Source organism: Sphaerodactylus townsendi, linkage group LG02, assembly GCF_021028975.2.
Source record: "Sphaerodactylus townsendi isolate TG3544 linkage group LG02, MPM_Stown_v2.3, whole genome shotgun sequence".
Lineage (NCBI taxonomy): Eukaryota > Metazoa > Chordata > Lepidosauria > Squamata > Sphaerodactylidae > Sphaerodactylus > Sphaerodactylus townsendi.
This window is the reverse complement of record NC_059426.1, coordinates 9,139,783-9,160,834: the sequence shown is the minus strand read 5'-3', so window position 1 is coordinate 9,160,834 and position 21,052 is coordinate 9,139,783. Positions and strand designations below refer to the sequence as shown.

Genomic DNA, 21,052 nt, shown 5'->3' with positions numbered 1-21,052 from the left:
TAGTTAGTTATACCCCCCACCTCCGGAGGGCTTTGATAGGAAGAAGTGCTCTACCCCCTTAGGCATCTTGGTTGCCCTCCTCGGTACTTTTTCCGTTCCCAAACTAAAATGTGGCTCAGTTTCTCAAGAGGGTTGCGTGGCTTGGTAGCTCAGCCTTGCAGGAATTCAGACCGCCTATTTATCTTCTCAGTGACAAGCAATGCCACATAAACCTGTCTTGTAAACGTTTTATTTGCAAGAGATAAATCCCAAAGCCGTATTGGAGGGCTCCGATCATTCTGCCGTGGGCCTACATTTCTGTAACTGATCAGATTATGGGCTTTTGTCCCCTGAAGCGTGGCTGTTCCGTGAAGTGCCCATTAGGAATCAAGTCTTGCTGGACTCAGGCTTCGGCATAAACAAGCTAATTGCGCTTCCGGTTCCCTTGAGATCTCCCCTGAAATTGGTCTGCCTAGTGGTGTAAAAAAGAAAGAAAGAAAAGAATTCAGTTTAACTGCAGATGTCGGTGATGTGGTTCCTGTTGGCGGCATTAGGAGGATGAATTTCAAACAGTGCCTACTGCCTTCTTATTACTCATGCATTATTAAGCATATGACAGTATTGGGTTGATAACAATGCATTCCAATTTGTTTACTTCCTTGGTCGGTGAAGTTGCGAGTCGAAGCAGCCCGGTGGACTTGTGGTCAGATGCGTTTGCCAAGGAGAGCCATTAGCGGGGGCTGGCATCTCCCGAACGTGGCGGGTTTTCAAGGCTTACTCCTGATTTTCCTGGCCAGTCGATCTGCAATCATTGGACATGGTTCTTCCGCACTTCTGTCCTCTCTGTGCGTTTCCATAGTTGTGCAATCGGTTTATTTTCTTCCGCACGTGCCTTTAAAAAAATCAGGATTTTCAAGGGAGGATTCTACCAATATCTGTGGCATCAAAGTTTCTCTCCTTGTGTTTTTTTGCACATTCATATATTGATTTCGCTGTCATGGCTGGGTTTTTTAAAGAGCGCTAAAGCAGTGATGGCGAACCTTTTCGAGACCGAGAGCCCAAGTTGCAACTCCAAATCCACTTATTTATCGCAAAGTGCCAACACAGCAATTTGACCTGAACACTGAGGTTTTAGTTTAGAAAAAAAGGTTGGCTCCAAGGCGTGTGTTACTTGGGAGTAAGCTTTGTGGCAGTCGGTGGCTTTGCTTTGAAGCAACCGTGCAACTCTTCCAACGGGTGAATCACAACCCTAGGAGGGTTTACTCAGAAGCAAGCCCCATTGCCAGCAACTGAGCTTACTCCCAGGTAAAGGATCGCGCTTTAGTTCTTTGCATGAAAATCAGTGGGGTATAACAGTGCTTTACAGGGTTACCTACACTGTTTCCCCCAAACTAGGTCTTAGGTTTAATGCTAATAATCGAGCCCAGCAGCCCAGGCCAGCCTAGATGGGGGGGGGGGGGGACTCTGTTTGCGCGTGCCCACAGAGAGGGCTCTGAGTGCCACCTCTGGCACCCGTGCCATAGGTTCGCCACCACTGCACTAAAGTATTGATATATAGATATAATGTTGCAATGATACTATTGTAAATGATACGGCGATATTCCTTTTCCCTTATGTGTGTGTAACGGAAGGACTAGAGATTTTTTTTTAAATGGAAACTGAGAATGCAGAGAACCTACTTGACCTATCGCTACAATGATAAGTTAAAATGTCGATATTTTAGTGGCTTAAAAAAACACTTGTCTTCGGGGCTGGGGGAAGAAAAGGAGTGGTTTGGCAATAGCAGTTATCAAAAATGGGGCTGGAGGGGGGTGGAGTGGTCAGGGGCAAAAACTTGTAAAAGGATGTTAGCTGTCTGAAGGTCCCTACGGATGTAATTCATCCTTCAATGTAGGCCATGGCATCCCTTTTTCTTTAACTCCCCCCCCTTTCAACAATCAAATACAAATATTCTCATACCTCGAATATTAATATATAGTTCATAACAAACTTGGAATCCCTCCGAGGTGACCCGCCTACAGCTTCAGGCTTTAAGAAGCTGCTCTGTTGGGGATGTATCTTTGTTCATCGTTAGTCTGAAAGAATCCAGGTTTTTAATTTCATGATAAGTGCAAATTATCACGACACGGGAAAACCGTACTTGTTTCACCCACCACGTCAGAAGTATAAACTATTGCAGGCTTTTGTGCCCTGCCGAACATGAAGAAAGGCTTTATCATCGCATTGCTGAATCCCAAAATGCTGCAAAATTGGGACATTCACAGGAAACTAGGGTGTACCCTCTTGGGGAGCTCCCGAAGCATGCAGGAAAATATGACTGTTAAGTTAACCAAGAGAAAAAGAGAGAAAGACCCCTAAAAGAAGAAGAGTTTGGATTTATATCCCCCCTTTCTCTCCTGCAGGAGACTCAAAGGGGCTTGCAATCTCCTTGCCCTTCCCCCCTCACAACAAACACCCTGTGAGGTGGGTGGGGCTGAGAGAGCTCCGAGAAGCTGTGACTAGCCCAAGGTCACCCAGCTGGCGTGTGTGGGAGTGCGCAGGCTAATCTGAATTCCCCAGATAAACCTCCACAGCTCAAGCGGCAGAGCTGGGAATCAAACCCGGTTCCTCCAGATTAGATACACGAGCTCTTAACCTCCTACGCCACTGCTGCTCCCAATGAGGACGGACTATACTTGAGAAGTCTGGAATTCAAAAACAGTTGGAAGTCAGTTAAAGGGGAAACAAGGGGGAGGGGGAAATTAACTGTCCCAAGAGCTTGGGGGGAGAGAGGATGGAGGGGGAGGATTTCTACGGCGTTCCTTCCCCCCCTCCCCGTGGTTCTGCGTCGACTCTCACCTTGTTCTTCCTAATGTAGAAGTGTTGAGTGAGATCTGTCAGGCAATGAAATGGAGCTGCCAAAGCCGCAGATCAGGTAGGGTCCTTCCTACTTGGGGTGTTTAATCGGATGTGCAAAAATATGAGCAAATTTTAAATAGGACCCCCTCCCCCCCGAAAGAAACCTGATCCTGATTAAGCGCGCTCGCGACTCTCTGGGAAGCAGGCAATCATGGTGGTGGTTAGGATGACACTTGTAGGGTTTTCAGGGCAAGAGATATGCAGAGGTAGCTTGCCATTTCTCTGCCTCTGTGTAACAACTCTGTACTTCCTTGGTGGTCTCCCATCCCAGTACTCAATCCGGGCTGACCCTACTTAGCTTCTGAAATTTGATGAGATCAGGCTTGTCTGGGCATGGACGTAGGTAAGGGGGGGGTTTTCTCGGGTTTGAACCTCCCCCCATTCATGTCCGAAGCTCCGCCTACCCGTTTGTGGGTTTTTAAAACATTTTAGTGCTTTTTCAGTTTTTGGCCTGCAGGGAGCGCATTGTTTGGGCTAGCAGCACCAAACTTTCAGGGATTGTTTGGGGGACTCCCCTGATGATACTACATTGGTTTGGTGAGGTTTGGTTCAGGGGGTCCAAAGTTATGGACTCTCAAGGGGGTGCCCCCATCCTCCATTGTTTCCAATGGGAGCTAATAGAAGATGGGGGCTACACTTTTGAGGGTCCATAACTTTGGACCCCCTGAACCAAACTTCACCAAACCTGGGATATATTATCAGGAGAGTCTCTTATTGATACCACCCAAAACAGCATCACTTTCAATGTTGTTTAACTAGGGACCCCAGATTCTCCCTTTAAGGTGGATTTAAAAGGAGAATTTGGGCTCTCTAGTTTAAACACCATTGAAAGTGATGCTGTTTGGGGCTGGATTCCAGCATCACAGTGGCTGCCCGGGGGGAGGGCGCAAAACTCAGATTTTGCACCAGGCTCCATTTTCCCTCTATGCCTCTGCCCAGAGGGGAGGGGCAGGGGAGGGCAGGGCAGGGGAGTCTGCCATCCCCGACCTCGGAGAGCTGCTTTTATAAACGTTAGGCCAGGGGCGGGGATTGTGGAGGAGTGGCCATGCCATAGGGGCGGGTGGGGGTGTGGCCCCACCCCCGAACCCCCCCCATAAAAAATCTATACCTACATCCCTGCGTCTGGGCCATTCCGATCAAGGCTAGCAGGGGTGTCCATTAAAAAAAAAGAAGGAACACCAAAGAGGGAGGGAAGAATTGGCATACTCAACAGGTTGTAGTGTTCTAGTGAAAGGGGAGTTAAGTGGAAGATTCCCCAACCCCTTGCACAAGTCCAAAATGAATACATGACGTTGTCTGACATTCAGTCTGAAAGACCATTTATTTTGTGTATTGTCGAAGGCTTTCACGGCCCCAATCACTGGGGTGTTGTGGGGTTTACAGGCTGTATGGCCGTGTTCCAGCAGCATTTTCTCCTGACATTTGGCCTACATCTGTGGCTGGCATCTGAAGATGTTCCAGATATTCATGGACTACAATTCCCATCAGCCCCTGCCATGCTGGTGTGTCTTGTAGTTCCTGAACATCTGAAGCGCCAGAGTTGGATGCCCCTGATGCAGATCTTCCGCACAGTGGTGCATCTGGTCTTCCAAGTGAACAGCCATTCAAGCAGAGCTCAATGCCGTCTTGTTTACTTGTCTTCCCACCTCTTGCAAGGGTGATGAACTTTTAGTCTATGTTTTAGTTAATGTAAGTACTGCATTGATGGTGATGAATGACTTTAAGATGGTTTTTTATACTGGTCATTGACTGTAAATAAATTATTCATAGTCGTATTTGCCTTCCCTACCCCTAAGAACCCTCGTTAAAAAAAATAAATTAAATTGACCCCCGTTTTTTTAAAAGAGAGAGAGAGAACCATGTAAATGCAGGTGTACATGATAATAAAAAGGAATAGACATATAACATCATCCCAACATTCAACATAAGGAAAAAAAAACAATTGGTATGTTACATAACCTTATATGCCATCAAATACATAAGAAGAAGAAGAGTTTGGATTTATATCCCCCCTTTCTCTCCTGCAGGAGACTCAAAGGGGCTTACAATCTCCTTGCCCTTCCCCCCTCACAACAAACACCCTGTGAGGTAGGTGGGGCTGAGAGAGCTCCGAGAAGCTGTGACTAGCCCAAGGTCACCCAGCTGGCGTGTGTGGGAGTGCACAGGCTAATCTGAATTCCCCAGATAAGCTTCCACAGCTCAGTCGGCAGAGCTGGGAATCAAACCCGGTTCCTCCAGATTAGATACACGAGCTCTTAACCTCCTACGCCACTGCTGCTCCTAAGCTATTGTAACATGACCCTTATTCAACAGAGTGCTCCTTTTCATTGAGGCTATAAAGCAGAATTTCATGACAGCATAAGAAATGGTGGACCTTTTGTCAGCTAAGCTTGCGAGCTTAAAAATATTTGGACAAAAATCTGTTGCATTCGTTTCAAGCAAACTGGTATTCTGAGAGCAAGTGTGTTGTAGTCGTGAATGCAACAGAGCCCTTCGGGGACGGGGCGGGATAGAAATTTAAAGTATAAATAAATAAATAAATAAATAAATAAATAAATAAATAAATAAATAAAATGCTGGAATAGCATCTGGTGTGAATCTCCAGTCTGCCATGGAAGCTTGCTGGGTGATCTTGGGCCAGTCCAACGCACTCTTGGCCTAACCTACCTCACAAGATTGTTGTGGAGAGAAAATGGAGGTGGCGAGAGCAACAGAAGCCACTTTGGATTTCCCATTAGGGAAAAAAGGTGGAGTATACATGAAATAAATACATTTCCAAGCCCATTCTGTGGCATGGTTGGAACAGTAAGGGGGTTTTGATGAACGAAAAATTAGTTGCAAAGAAAGCTGGCATCTAAATTCGAGCCTTTTCTGGGTTCCTCAGAAGTTTTTTTTAAAAAAAACAGTTGAACAACATTTCTCATGATTTGAGTCCAGTTGGCAAAACATCTGAAAAATTGTCTCTTTCAGAGAAGTTCACAAGGCTGTATCTCAGTGCATCTGGCAAACTACACTGTTTGTTTGGACTCTTATTTTTGAAACCAGGAAAGCGGTAGCAAAACTTAATACGATTTCCTGGGGTTAACTGAGTAAAAGACCCATTTAGGAATGTTACCATTGTAACAGACCGTCTTTAAATGAAATTAGAAAGGATCTTGTAAAAAAAAAAACAAGGCAGGATCCAGAGGCTCCAAGAAGTCAAATGTAATTTGAAAAGGAATGGTTTAGACTGAATGAACAACATTACAAAATACCGTATCACAGAATGCTAACTCGTACCAGAGAGGCTTTACTGATAAACCTGTAGAAACATCCAAGTTCCCCGTGGTGAGCTGTGACGTCTGTATCATCCTGTCAGGCAGTGCGCAATATTTTATCGCATATTGGCCCCTTTCTGCACAAATCAACTAAAACGTTTGTAAAATGTTTTCAATCCCCCCTGCCAAATGTATGTCCGCACTCCCTCAAAACCATTCTTGGCCGCCATTACAAGTCTTCCCCCTTTTTTTGAGTTAATTGTGGAATTGATGCTTCAGTACTTCACAGCTTTGGGCTACGATTCTCTACCCCTCGTAGAATGCATGTGTAACCCCCATACTCAAAATGGGTTGACCCAGAAAGGGGTGGAGACTCAAAGCAGCAGAAGGCTGCAGAGCTCATGTAGTTTGGAGGAGACAAGGCTACCAGACTTGGACCTTGATTTGTATAAGCCCTCAACACCTTGTTAAGGGTTTTTTGTGGTTGTAATGGGTGAGAGTTCTCCTGGAAACCTTCATCATGTTGAATCCTGTTCACTATGCCCTTGGAGTCTTCAGGAGCCAACCCGCTTGCAGAAAGAATTGGACTTGGGAATATCAGAAGACGTAACTAGAAGGACTTGAAATGAAACCTGAACAGGACCTTGAAGTGTGACGTTAAATGTTGATGTTTGATGTTCTATGTTAAGAAAGTAAACCATTTTGTTTTTGAAATTTGTTGTTGTAAACTCATTCCAAGTTCTGCCCCACAGAACCCACAGATAGAGGTTACACATGCTTTGAAGATTAAGCCCCCCAAAGTAAAAAAAAACCAAAACCGCGAACAGAAATAAGGAAAATAAGCAGGTGAAGGGTGAGTTGAGCAACGTGATAAAATGGCACCGAGGCGGAAATTCGGGGACAGCACAGAGGCGTGGCGAACGTTGAAAATAGATCACGCAGTATGCAAAACCAGTTTGAAAACATTTCAGACTAAACAATTGTTTTGGAAAGGGGATTCCCTGAAAACGTTTTGAGGCTGGAAATGAAATGTTTTCAGAACCAGAGGAGAAAAAACAATGCGGAACTCCATGGAGGAAATGTTTTGTTTCCTGCCTCCAACGCTTTAAAGGGTTTCGGGGGAGCCCGTTGTCTTGTAGAATGAGCAGTCCAGGAATCTGCCAGATATTTCTTTGGAGGATGCTGCATACCAGCCTTTCTCCACACTGTGAAATAGCCGAGATCAGGGTTGTCCAACTCTGGTGCTTCAGAGGTTCATGGACTACAATTCCCATCAGCCCTTGCTGGCATGGCCAATTGGCCTAGATATATGGCATATTATGTGTCACAATTGGGGGAGTTCTTCAGGATGCCCTTGGCTTGCGTCCCTGAATCATGGAGGCTGGGGGATCTTCGGGAACAGCATCCAGGGGAAGTGTTGTCGAAGGCTTTCAACTGGGTGTTGTGGGGTTTTTGGGCTATGTGGCCATGGTCTGGTAGTTTTTGCTCCTAGCATTTCAGCCTCCTCTATGGCTGGCGTCTTCTGAGACATGTAATCGCCTTGACGTGCCTTTGATGATGCTAGCTGTGGATGCGGGCGAAACATTAGGAACAAAAACTGCCGGACTATAGCCGCACAGCCTGGAAAACCCACAAAAAACCAATTCGGGATTCGCTGTCTCATACTAGAAAAGCGTTGTGCATGTGCTCATGGGATCCCGGCCATAATGTGCCCCCTGACAAAAAGAGACCTTTGCGTTATTACTGCCAGTTTCTAATACAGTCTGTATTTATTGCCAGTGCCTGAATTAAGTTTTTCCCCCCTTTGTGGTAACCGCTGTGAATCTTACAATAAAAATCCTGGGGGAGAAATCCTAAACAGGTCTACTGAGAAGCAAGTGCTATTTTATTCATGGATCGTTACTCCCAGGAAAATATTCCTAGACTCGCTCCCTGAGCAAGATCACTTGTAGACATAATTTCTGTAAAGGGTTTCCAGGGAAAGCTATTGCTGTTGTAGAGGGCATCAGTGGTAACAAATCTGATTTATTTATTTATTTTTGCCAGCAGTGCCTTCTAGGGAAACAAGTAGGTTAATAAATTGTAGTGCAGAAGATCTTGAGGAACAGCAGTCCCTCAGAAGATTTTGAGCCATATCCAGAGGCGTAGCTATAACGGGATAGGGAGGTGCCCTGTGCATAGGGCGAGTCAGAGGTGGGATCCAGCAGGTTCTCACCAGTTCCCGAGAGTGGGTTACTAATTATTTGTGTGTGCCGAGAGGGGGTTACTAATTGGGTCTGCTTTTCCGTTAGAAATTCCATTAGGTCCAAAATCATAAAGTCCTGTTGTTTCCTATGTGGCTGGTTAGCGAAGGTAGAAAACGGGATAATTCTCCCTGTTGGGCTGTTTTAAAAATATGTTTCAGTAATATGGTAAAGTTCCTTGTTTAAGGAAAGTATCCTTCTTTTGATTTCTAGAAACAAAATTAAGCATTTGAAAGTATTAAGTATTGGACAGGCAGTCAATTAGAGGAGAAGTAGTTGTTTCTGTTGGCAGTAAACGATAGGACTTGCTATAATGAGTTTAAATTATGGGCAGAAAGATACCAGCTGGAAATTAGGAACTTTTTTTTGACAGCAAGAGTTTTTTACAGTAACAGAGAAATTATTAATGCCCCGCCCCCGGAATGCCCGGCCACACCCCCGTTGTGCCCCGCCCAGCCCCATTGGCGCTACGCCACTGTTTGAATCCCACAACCATGGGAACCTGTTACTAAAATTTTTGGATCCCACCACTGGGGCGAGTGCCTGGGGGGACGGAAAACTTCCCCCCAACCCCTCCACCTTCTCCTTCAGTGGCGTAGGAGGAGGAGCAGTGGCGTAGGAGGTTAAGAGCTCGTGTATCTAATCTGGAGGAACCGGGTTTGATTCCCAGCTCTGCCGCCTGAGCTGTGGATCCCCACCCCCCCCCCCCCCCCCCCCCCCCCCCCCCCCCCCCCCCCCCCCCCCACCCCCCCCCCCCCCCACCCCCCCCCCCCCCCACCCCCCCCCCCCCCCACCCCCCCCCCCCCCCACCCCCCCCCCCCCCCACCCCCCCCCCCCCCCACCCCCCCCCCCCCCCACCCCCCCCCCCCCCCACCCCCCCCCCCCCCCACCCCCCCCCCCCCCCACCCCCCCCCCCCCCCACCCCCCCCCCCCCCCACCCCCCCCCCCCCCCACCCCCCCCCCCCCCCACCCCCCCCCCCCCCCACCCCCCCCCCCCCCCACCCCCCCCCCCCCCCACCCCCCCCCCCCCCCACCCCCCCCCCCCCCCACCCCCCCCCCCCCCCACCCCCCCCCCCCCCCACCCCCCCCCCAGGCTCTCCAGATGTTCAGGAACTACAATTCCCATCAGCCCCTACCAGCATGGCCAATTGGCCATGCTGACAGAGGCTGATGGGAATTGTAGTTCCTGAACATCTGGAGAGCCGCAGGTTCCCTATCCCTGATCTAAGGGATAAGTCTGACATGTTGGAGAAAACTTCGTGCTCTCTCAAACCTGTCTTGGGTCATTCAGGTACTCTTTGACAGTTACATCCCGAAACAGCACAATAGTCACAAAATGTTTCACAGGTGACATTTCGCAGAAAAAAATAAAATAAAAATTAAAAGATCCTGTTCTTCTACTTTCAAATCACCGGCCAGACCAGTTCCAAGTGGATGTGACTAAAATTCTCCAGCGTGACCTGGAAACTCTAAAGCGAAAAGCTTAAAGAAACAAGAAACCAGTTCACAACGATGCAATTTACACCCATTGTTACGAAATCCGGTTCTCTGCGGCTAATAGGAACAGTTCCCTGCCCTCCGCTTAGTAACCATCTTTCAAATACTTAAAGAGAGCGATCATGAGCCCTCACAACCTCCTCTTCTCCGGACATTGGGTGAAAGCTAGCAAAGGAATTGCTGGGGAGGACTGGAATATAGGGCTTCAAAGGTAAATACCAGCACCCTGAATTGGTCCTGGCTCCCAGGAACAAACTGGGAGCCAGTTTAGATAGGCCGAAACTAGAATTATACGGCCCCTGAAACCAACTGCAATCAACATCTGAGCTACACTTTGGGCCTGACAGAACCTTTATTGGTGACAAATTAATTCTTGCCTGTGTCACAGAAATACCATGTTTCCCCGAAAATAAGACAGTGTCTTATATTAATTTTTGCTCCCAAAGATGTGCTATGTCTTATTTTCAGGGGATGACTTATTTTTCTGTATTCTGTTTGTCGGGCATGCTTCCAAACAAAAACTTTGCTACGTCTTACTTTTGGGGGATGCCTTATATTTCGCACTTCAGCAAAACCTCTACTACGTCTTATTTTCAGGGGATGTCTTATATTCGGGGAAACGGGGTAGCACACAACATACAGAGCTAGCATAGACCAGTTGCAGAACAGAGACCAGGGCGGCTGGGAATCAACCATCTGCAATCCCTGTAAATAGGGAATAATCTTCTGGTAGATTACCCTTAGTCTGGTGTTAGATCAAACTGCTAAGATTTTACTTCAGGCTAAAAGTATTCACTCGAGGCGATGGAGTTCTGATAACTCTAGCATTAGAAGGCGCACTGACCTAACTGGAATTATAAATTCCTAAAGTGAACTGACAGCATTTAAAAGCTTTCTGTATTTTTTAAAGTTATTTGTAACAGATCACTAGGGGCTAAGAAACATGTCCGCATCTTGTAGCAGGGTCAAAACTGAAACACCAACATCACTCTGTAAACAACTGTCTGATATTGAAACTGTTTGTGGGAATGCCAAATAACTCAGTTTTAATAAATTTTTTCTAGTTCCTTTTTTTTTTCTGTTAAAAAGCTTCTGGTGCCCAATCATTTCTGACAAGGAATATATAGTAACAATTTACAGCTGCCTGAGAAGGTCCTAAGGACAGAAGGGGGGGGAGCCTAATTTATTGAATAAATATAGTTACATTTTAAGGGTTGTATACCTTTATAACAGTGGTGGCGAACCTGTGGCACTCCAGATGTTCATGGACTACAATTCCCATCAGCCCCTGCCAGCATGGCCAATTGGCAATGTTGGCAGGGGCTGATGGGATTTGTAGTCCATGAACATCTGGAGAGCCGCAGGTTGCAGACCCTGATGGCCTGTCTGGTCCCTTCCAACTCTATGATTCCGTGATTCTATTCCAGGATTTAAGTAGAGGAAAAAGCACCAAAATCTCAAGACTAGTCACAATCATTCTGGTTGATCCACCAAAGTTCTAGTTCCCACGGGCACTTGCCACCTAAGATTTGTGTTTACGAATACCACACACCACTGTGTCTGTACGTTTCTCCCATTTACTCATCTGTCCTCTCCCCAAATTGTACCTCCAGTGAGGTTGGCCGCTGCCAACCACAAACCAACTTCAAAGAATTATCTGTCCTCCTATCTTCTTTATCATCGTGACTTCAAACAGCCATTTCCACCAAATGTTATCAAAACCAGCAACTTAGCATGGCTGTCATCTCAAACCATCGTCTTAAACCATTCCCTGTGGGGACGGGGCGGGATAAAAGTCGAAAAATAAAATAAATCTGTAAAAAGTTTGATTTGGGGATGGAAAGGAATCACTAACAGTTAGCAACGGGAAGATTCTCAAACAGCATCTGTGTCCTCGAATTGATTATTTAATTTAAAAGAATGCCAGAATAATACTACACCTAAAAAATTTAGCAAAGATGTACAGGTGTTCCTGTATTGCTTTCAGGGTGTGTTCCTTTACACTCATTTTAGTCGACAACCGCTATTTGTTCATTTCACTTCATGAATGTAGCTATCTGTTTACTTTCTCAAGGCGGATCACATGATATGAAACTATGGGACTGCAAAGCACAAAACACCCGATAGGGTTAGGATCATAAAAGCTAGAAAAGCAACGCACAAAGAAACAAAGCATGGGATGCATATAAACAATGCAGAAAAGGAATTCCAGAAGCAGGGAAATTTGTCTGCCCCCTTCTGCTGCCATATTCCACCAATGGATGAAGACTCTTTTGTTTTGTATCGCATCCCCTTAGTGATCCCTACCTCCTAATCTATACTTTGTACTTGAACTCCGTTTTTGACTCTTGTTAAAGGTGTTTCAATGATGCCTGTGTCAAATGTTTTTTTGGGGGGTTTTCTAGGTTGTATGGCCGTGTTCCAGTAGCATTTTCTCCTGACGTTCTGCCTGCATCTGTGGCTGGCATCTTCAGAGGATCTGATGGTAGTAAAGCAAGTGGAGTATATATACCTGTGGAATGCCCAGTCTGTGAGAAAAGGAACCATTTGCATTAATGAAAAGTGTTAAGGGTGCAAATTGCAAGTGTAATTTGCATGTGTGAAGTGGGATCCAAATTGCACCCTTAACACTTTTTAACCAGTGCAAATGGTTCCTTTTCTCACCCTGGACATTCCACAGGTATATATACTCCACTTGCAGACTCTTATTCGGCGAACCTGATTTGTTTCCACACTTCTACGTTCCTTCTGGACAACATTGGCCTAGTCACCTTCTGTCCGAAATCTCTCAGCCCCACCTACCTCACAAAGTGTCTGTTGTGGGGAGAGGAAGGGAAAGGAGTTTGTAAACTACCCTGAGTCTCTTTACAGGAAAGAAAGGTGGGGTATAAATTCAATCTGTTCTTCGTCTTCATTAGAGAAAGCTGGCCTGTGAGATTTCACAACCCAGTTTTATCTATCTATCTATCTATCTATCTATCTATCTATCTATCTATCTATCTATCTATCTATCTATCTATCTATCTATCTATCTATCTATCTATCTATCTATCTATCTATCTATCTATCTATCTATCTATCTATCTATCTATCTATCTATCTATCCATCCATCCATCTATCCATCTATCTATCATATTTATATACCGCCCTCCCCCAAAGGAGGGAGGTTTTGGGTCCTGATCCATCCATTGGGAAACACTGGAACCAACTACAACACTGTTCCTTTCACAAAGTGTCCTCCTGAACCATTTGTCTGTACGACAGTCCTCATTACAAAAATCCCCTGCTGGACAGCTCTGTTTCTCACATAGAAATTGTGATGGAAAATAGTTAGCTGAACCATGTATTAGCTAGAAACATATGATATTATGCAACCAGTATTATTAAGAAGCTGAAGTATGTGAACATGGAGTTTACAGACTTCATCTCAAAAAGGGGCGTGTCACGGAATGATGCTAACCCCAGCAAAGGGAAGTCACATGTGACTGTGAAAAGCATCTTTGCCTTTTGATCTCCTGGAGGGAGGACAGGAAACTATGCAGAGGTGCTAGGATGCAACTTAAAAGGCCTAAGTTACCTCGTGGTCTGAACAGAGTTTTCCTGAGAAGGGGAAAAGAAAGGTTTTTGGAATTCCATCTTGAGACATGGTCAGAGAAGCATCTCTGGGCCATGGGTTCCCGGAATGGGGACAAAGAACCAAAAGGAATGTAACCAGCTAAGCAATCCCTTAACTGCATCTATGTTTTATTTCTTTGATTTCTTTGATTTCTGTTTTTCAATAACAGCTGGTTGGAGTTATTGGAGAAAAGAACCCAGGTTTTACTGAAACAAGCGTGGCACAAAGGTGGTGATGGCCACTAACCTGGATAGCTTTAAAAAGGGTTTGGACAGATTTATGGAGGAGAAGTCGATCTATGGCTACCAATCTTGATCCGCCTTGATCTCAGATGGCAAATGCCTTAGCAGACCAGGTGCTGGGGAGCAGCAGCAGCAGAAGGCCATTGCTTTCAACTCCTGCATGTGAGCTCCCAAAGGCACCTGGTGGGCCACTGCGAGTAGCAGAGTGCTGGACTAGATGGACTCTGGTCTGATCCAGCAGGCTAGTTCTTATGTTCTTATGTGGCTCTCCCAGGCTTGCTTTCATTATAGAAATATGAAACGCTCCCTTCAAATATTCGCTTACCTGATGTGGCCAATCAGCTCGATCAATTTATGGCTGAAGAAATACAGTGTCAGCTCGGAAATGTGGCTTAGGACAGAACAGATGCCAAAGAGCGTGGTGGTACCGTTTAGATCCTCCAGATGCCAAAAGAGAAAAGTAAACACGAAGCCATATCCAAAGCCCATAAACCAAGCCACGAAGAGCACCGAGCCGTACTGGATGCTGCAGAGCAACTTGATCAGATCCCAAAAGTTAAAGGACTGCGCCTGATCCACGTCACTGGGGGTCTCGTTGGAGGAGGAGTCCGTGGATGGATTTCTGTCCCCCTGGGAGCCCTCCGCCTCGCTGCTTTGCTCCTCCTCCTGCTTGTAATGGTTGTAGCGAAACCGAAACTGGGTGGCCACGACCAACGCCAGAGTCATCAACACCCCATAGACGATGAAAACGATCCGGTAATTCTTGTATTCGGGAGGTCTGCAACCCGGGCCTTCCACAGAGACCTCGATACGGGTTGAGTCGATCCCAATCCCCACAGACAGCATGGCCAGCCCCCAGCCGAGAGAGCCCCACATGCGCTGCATCCCATAGCGGTCCCGGTGTTTGCCGAGGTATTGCAGGGTAACGGTGTCAACAATGGTAACTGACGAGGCACTGAAAAACTCTCCTATGATGACCACTAATAGTATAAGCAGGAAGATAGCCTCCACTTCCCTGTGATCATAGACGAGAGAGACCTGAGCGGGAGATACTGTCTTTGTGGGGACTGCAGGTGACGTGGAAGCATGGGTCGTATTTCCAAAATGTCCCGTGGTAATCACCAAGTCGGGCCTTGCAGTGCTGCCGGTAACAATATTCCTTTCATCTTTTAGAGACGGTTTCCAGTCTCCACCGGGAGATGGGTACAACGTGGGTTCAGTAACTACAGATAAAACTGGGCCCACTGGTGGCAAGCCGGAAGGCGGCAGGTCTCTCCTCTCTCTTCTCTTTGGTAACGTAGCCCCAGCCACAGTGATCGGTGAAGAAAAAGAAAGGTTTTGTGGGGCTACTGTAGAAAGGTGGCTGGCGTTGGTGGGACGTGCTGAGGGTGGGAACTTTGGCGTGCACCTCAACGTGGCTGGCTTCACAAACCCGATTCCCAAATTAAACAGCACCCAACATAGAAGGGAGAAGAGGAGGACCACTTTCCCTTTCTTAAAGCGGTCCGCCACCACTCCCCAGAAGGGGGCGCTGCAGAACTCAATGAAGTACCTGATGCCCACCAGGAGTCCACTCTGGCTGGGAGTCATGCCCAGTTGTTTGTAATACACGGGGAGCAACGGGTAGAGGGAACCATACGCAGCATAAAAGAAAAAATAAAACATTTTAGAGACCAGGAGGTCATTGTTCACGACCACACAATGCTTTTCGAGCCAGTCCAGCTCTTCATCAGGAATGGTGGTGGTGGTAGTCTCCGTTGACGGCGTGTCGCTTTCGGCTTGGGGATCTTGCTCCTTGGGGATCCCGTTGAAAGGATCAGCCAGCACATATTTCCTCTTCTGCTCCTCTTCATCGTCCGTTAAAATGGCTACTTTATCATCAGTCGCCATGGCTTACTGTAGGCATGAGAGGCACAGGTGGGCCTCCAGATTACTGTAAACAACCTGTGGAAACACAAAAAGAAACACGCAACTGGATAAAGCAGCACTTGGGAATATGCAAAGAAAGAATGTAACGCAACTCAGCTGTGATGGTGGTTAAGTGACCCGCTAGGTCAGGGGTAGGGAACCTGCGGCTCTCCAGATGTTCAGGAACTACAATTCCCATCAGCCTCCCCCCCCCCCACCCCCCCCCCCCCCATCACCCCCCCCCCCCCCCCCCCCCCCTCCCCTTCCCCCCCTGGCAGCCCCCCCCCACAACCCCCCCCCCCCCCCACCCCCCCAAACCTGCGGCTCTCCAGATGTTCAGGAACTATAATTCCCATCAGCCTCTGTCAGCATGGCCAATTGGCCATGCTGGTAGGGGCTGATGGGAATTGTAGTTCCTGAACATCTGGAGAGCCGCAGGTTCCCTACCCCTGCCTTAGATAATCCATGTTTGGCCAGTATCAACAATGATTCCTTGCAGGAAGAAGGGGGAAAGGGTTTCTCAAGAGGAAAATGAAAATAAAGGGATTGGCTGATTTTCCAGATGGATACTTGCAGCGAGAACTGAAAAGTGGAAATGAGTACAGACAACGGTCCCCATTTCGGGATTAACTGTAAACACAGTGCTTGATTATCTGGCAGATTTTAGGTCATGCCAGGATTGGGAGAACGATACCCGGGCCGTTTTCAAAGATGCCATTTTTAGTGGCAGACATTGAAAATGTTTATTTGCTAAATAGTCTTCAGATGTTGGGTCTGGGTCTGTTCAAAGTTGACTTTGGCTTGATTCTCGGAAGATCGGCCCATGAGATCCAAGGTCTGTGGGGCTGTACAGAAGAAGACCTTGGTGGTATTTCATTTTTTTGGGGTCAAGCAAAAGGCCTTCACTGAGTCAGAAGGAAGGCTTTCTAAGACTGGAGCTGAAAAGGAGTTTTGTTTTTTAAATAGTAAACTGGTCATAAGCTGGCTTGGCCTGTTTTTCCTTTTGCTTTGCCAGAAAAGCTAAGGACAAGGTCATTTCCCCCCCTTCAACCTTCCTTTTGTTTCTTCCTTTTGCTCTTTCTTTCTTTAACCAATAGATTTTAGGAATAAACAGCATTTTGTGCAGGGCTCTGTCACAGGCAGAGAAAAAAGGTCTACGCAGTGGTGGGATCCAAAAATTTTAGTAACAGGTTCCCATGGTGGTGGGAGTCAAACAGTGGCGTAGCGCCAGTGGGGCTGGGCGGGGCACGACGGGGACGTGGCTGGGCATTCCGGGGGCGGGGCATTAATAATTTCTCTGTTACTGTAAAAAACTCTCACTACAAAAAAAAGTTCCTAATTTCCAGCTGGTATCTTTCTGTCCATAATTTAAACTCATCATAGCAAGTCCTATCGTCTACTGCCAACAGAAACAACTACTTCTCCTCTAATTGACTGCCTGCCAAATACTTAATACTTTCAAATACTTAATTTTGTTTCTAGAAATCAAAAGAAGGATCCTTTCCTCAAACAAGGAACTTTACCATATTTCTAAAACATGTTTTCAAAACAGCCCAACAGGAAGAATTATCCCATTTTCTACCTTCGCTAACCAGCCACATAGGAAACAACAGGACTTTATGATTTTTGGACCTAATGGAATTTCTAACGGAAAAGCAGACCCAATTGGTAACCCCCTCTCGGCACACACAAATAATTAGTAACCCACTCTCGGGACCTGGTGAGAACCTGCTGGATCCCACCTCTGGATCTATGGTGCCTTTTCCTCTGACCCTTCTGCCAAGTTCTCCTCCAAGTGGGGCCTGGCGATCTTTTGTAATTACCGCTGAATTCTAGACTACTGAGATCAGTTCCCAAGGAGAAAATAACAGCTTTGGAAGGTGGACCCTTCTGCCCCCTCCCCCTATCCTATCCTTCTCAGGCTCCTTATCCAAATCTACAGGAAGAATATACCTTGAGCTGGCAACCTTACCAAGTTGCCGGCTCCTGAGTCTCTGGGCCGGAAGAAGAAGAAGAGTTTGGAGTCTCTTGTAAGGAGACTCAAGGCGGCTTACAAGCTCCTTTTCCCTTCCTCTCCCTACGACAGATACTTTGAGAGTTTGGAGAGACCTGTGACTAGCCCAAGGTCACCTGGCAGGAATGTAAGAGTGGGGAAACAAATCCAGTTTCAGATAAGTGTCCACCACTCATATAGGGGCTTTCCCCACTGACAGAGTTGAATTGGTTTCTACCTAGGTTCGCCTCAGTGAATCCCCACTGCCACCGAGCTCAACATTGTTTTGTCTCAGCCCCCCCCCCCCGAACTGCGACATCCTTGTCGCAGTTATGAACTACACTTTTCTGCCGGAACAAGGTCGATACCGCTTCGAAGCTTCGAAGTGGGGAAGCATCGAAATGACACCTCATCCGTTAAACCAACCACGAGCCGCTTTTGTGGCATGCGCAGAACAGGAGAGTCGTGGCGGGCAGAAAGCGCATGTAACTGTAAACTGTAAACTGTAAAAACTGTAAAAAAAGAGAGAGAACGCTCCCGTTTCCCACCGTAGCACAAGCTCCAATCACGATTGAGGAGCGAAACAGGCACCAAGATGATCCCGCCCACTTAGCTCGGTTCCAGGGGACCAACTCAGTTGCTGTGGGGACAGCCTGGAATCGCCCTCCACTGAAGGGAACCGAGTCGACCTTAGCTCCCTTCTGTAGTGGGGAAAGCCCTATAGAGGAGTGGGGAATCTGACCTGGTTCTTCAGATTGGAGCTCACTGTTCTTAACTGCTATACATACCACGTTGGCTCTGGAGTCTAGGACTTCTGCCTCTTCTGTTTGGTTTGAGACATACCTGGAGGACTGTGTATTCCCTTAAGAATCTGCTTGACCACTGTGATCATCTTTGGAATACCTGCTTCTGGTGTTCCCACCTTCTCAGATTAGCCAGGTGGCAATTTCTTGGTTGTAGCACCAAAGCTGTGGAACTTTCTCCTCAGGGGGACTTGTGTCCTCTTCTGTTTAAGAACATAAGAACAAGCCAGCTGGATCAGACCAGAGTCCATCTAGTCCAGCTCTCTGCTACTCGCAGTGGCCCACCAGGTACCTTTGGGAGCTCACATGCAGGATGTGAAAGCAATGGCCTTCTGCGGCTGTTGCTCCCGAGCACCTGGTCTGTTAAGGCATTTGCAATCTCAGATCAAAGATGATCAAGATTGGTAGCCATAAATCGACTTCTCCATAAATCTGTCCAAGCCCCTTTTAAAGCTATCCAGGTGAGTGGCCATCACCACCTCCTGTGGCAGCATATTCCAAACACCAATCACACGTTGTGTGAAGAAGTGTTTCCTTTTATTAGTCCTAATTCTTCCCCCCAGCATTTTCAATGTATGCCCCCTGGTTCTAGTATTGTGAGAAAGAGAGAAAAATTTATCTCTGTCAACATTTTCTACCTCATGCATAATTTTATAGACTTCAATCATATCCCCCCTCAGCCGTCTCCTCTCCAAACAAAAGAGTCCCAAACGCTGCAGCCTCTCCTCATAGGGAAGGTGCTCCAGTCCCTCAATCATCCTCATTGCCCTTCTCTGCACTTTTTCTATCTCTTCAATATCCTTTATGAGATGTGGCGACCAGATGTGGCGACCAGAAGTTTCTGGCTTCTTCCAGCGGTTGAAGACTTTTCTCTTTTTTTTGGCATTCTATCAGCGATGACTCTTCCCTGACTAGAGTTTCTAATTGCCTTTTTAATCTCTTTATGTGTATTTTAACGTATTTGTTTTAATGATTTATGTGGGGGGGGGATTGATTTTAATGGCTTTTTAATATGTGATTTTTATCTGGTACGTTTTAACATTGTTAGCTGCCTTGTAGCCCTTGTGAGGGTAGAAAGGCGGAATATAAATTTTGTAAATAAATAACAATGTTTAGATTAAAATAAAACTGCTAATGCGAACAACTCTGAGGAAGTAGATTTTGGTTATACCCTGCAAGGTCCGAAACGTGTTGAAGGAGCCAACCTCTTTCCTTCTTTTCCTCCTTTAGGGTCCTGTACATCGCCCTTGCCTGCAACACAGCTCGATATATTTACATCTCCTATCTGGAAAATGCTTGGACTGTTCTCCCGATGGAACTCCTTCAAGGTAAGGACATGCGTTGCCGTGGAATGCACAAACCAGGAGCTTGAACGATTCATGATTCATGTTCAGGAGGGTTTGTAGTAGAAGAACTAGATGAGAGTCCACTAGCAGCTTAGAGATGAAGAAGATGTTCCCAACCTTTTCGAGGTCAGGGTACCCTTGACCTCACTCTTCATATCTCACGGTACCCCTGCCGCCACCCTCCACCTTCCCCTCCCTACTTCATAACTAACATGTTCTAGCCTATCCAGATGCAACAGACATGGCTGCAGATGAGGCCCTGAGTAACTTCAGTGTTTTCACATAGAGGAAAGCTTGACCTTCTTTCTGCCCCCTCTCCAAGGCTCTGAAGTATAAATTGGTAGTTGAAAAATGTGATCACTCTGAAATGACCAAAGTCCCATCCAGCTATGGAAAGTGACAGTTCTGTGGTTTCATGTTAGTTACCTTATAGTTACTGTGTAATTAGTGCCACTTAAATGTATGTTACCAAAAATAAATCTATATACCCCAGCCTATATGTAGTATTTTTTGTATAATTGGATTTCCTAATACTGTTGCTTGTAACTTCTGCGTAAGGTGTTCTGGGTTTTTTAAGAGTGTATTTACAAATGAAATCAAATGGAGAGTGATGCCCCCTCTCCTCCCATTTGTAATTGTCCAGTTCATTTGTATTACTTAACCATGCCCAGAAAGCTCATCTTATACCTCTTCCAGGAGCAAGGGAAAAGCAGCTGTTACCTTGACTGTAAGGGAATGTTTTGGAAGCTTTAAGTTAACCCCTGTTGGATCCAGCTCCAGTCTGAAAATGCAACCTCTTCTTACCATCTGCTGGCCAAATTCCCATCCTGTGAACTTCTTGCTGATCTGCAGCAAACTAAACTCTCTTCTGTATTTCCTGTTTCCAATAACTAATAGAATAAAGGCAGTTTTCTAAGTACCTTCCCCTCCCATTGCCCCTGCTTGCCACACACCCCCACCTTCCCCTCCCAGGGTGAAGGGAAGCACTGGGGGTGGTGTTGACCTTGTGGCAGGCCCTGCCCCATGGGCCAGCTCCATGTCCTTGCTGGCGCCGGTGGGAGACACCACAAAAATGAGGGGGGGGGGGCAGTAGTGTTGCTGCGGTACCCCTGGGACACGCTCACGGCACCCCAGGGTACCACGGAATCCTGCTTGAGAATGGCTGGTATAACCTCTGAAGAATTGAAACGACCTTTGTCAGGTACAAGTAGGAATGGAGGACCCTATCCGACAAAGAGCTTTTACTCCCAAAAGCTTGTGCCCCCAAAA

The 21,052-nt window shown here is 46.6% G+C and overlaps 2 protein-coding genes across 2 annotated transcripts in view; one reads left to right on the top strand and one right to left on the bottom strand.

The window, feature by feature from the left end:
* The window catches only part of LOC125427012 (major facilitator superfamily domain-containing protein 6-like), a 48,218-nt gene that overhangs the window by 6,226 nt on the left and 20,940 nt on the right, over positions 1-21,052 (top strand). The window contains exon 2 of the mRNA XM_048485965.1: positions 19,668-19,765. Coding sequence (XP_048341922.1) covers positions 19,750-19,765 — 16 coding nt within the window. The 5' untranslated portion in view covers positions 19,668-19,749. The remainder of the gene's footprint in view (positions 1-19,667; positions 19,766-21,052) is intronic.
* Positions 14,055-15,673, bottom strand: LOC125427011 (major facilitator superfamily domain-containing protein 6-like). Its single transcript, XM_048485964.1, has one exon. The coding sequence runs from the start codon at positions 15,621-15,623 to the stop codon at positions 14,055-14,057; it is 1,569 nt and encodes a 522-aa protein (XP_048341921.1). The 5' UTR covers positions 15,624-15,673.

Coding starts and splice junctions, on each gene's coding strand:
- LOC125427011 (XM_048485964.1), bottom strand. CDS start 15,623: ATGGCGACTGATGATAAAGTAGCCATTTTAACGGACGATGAAGAGGAG.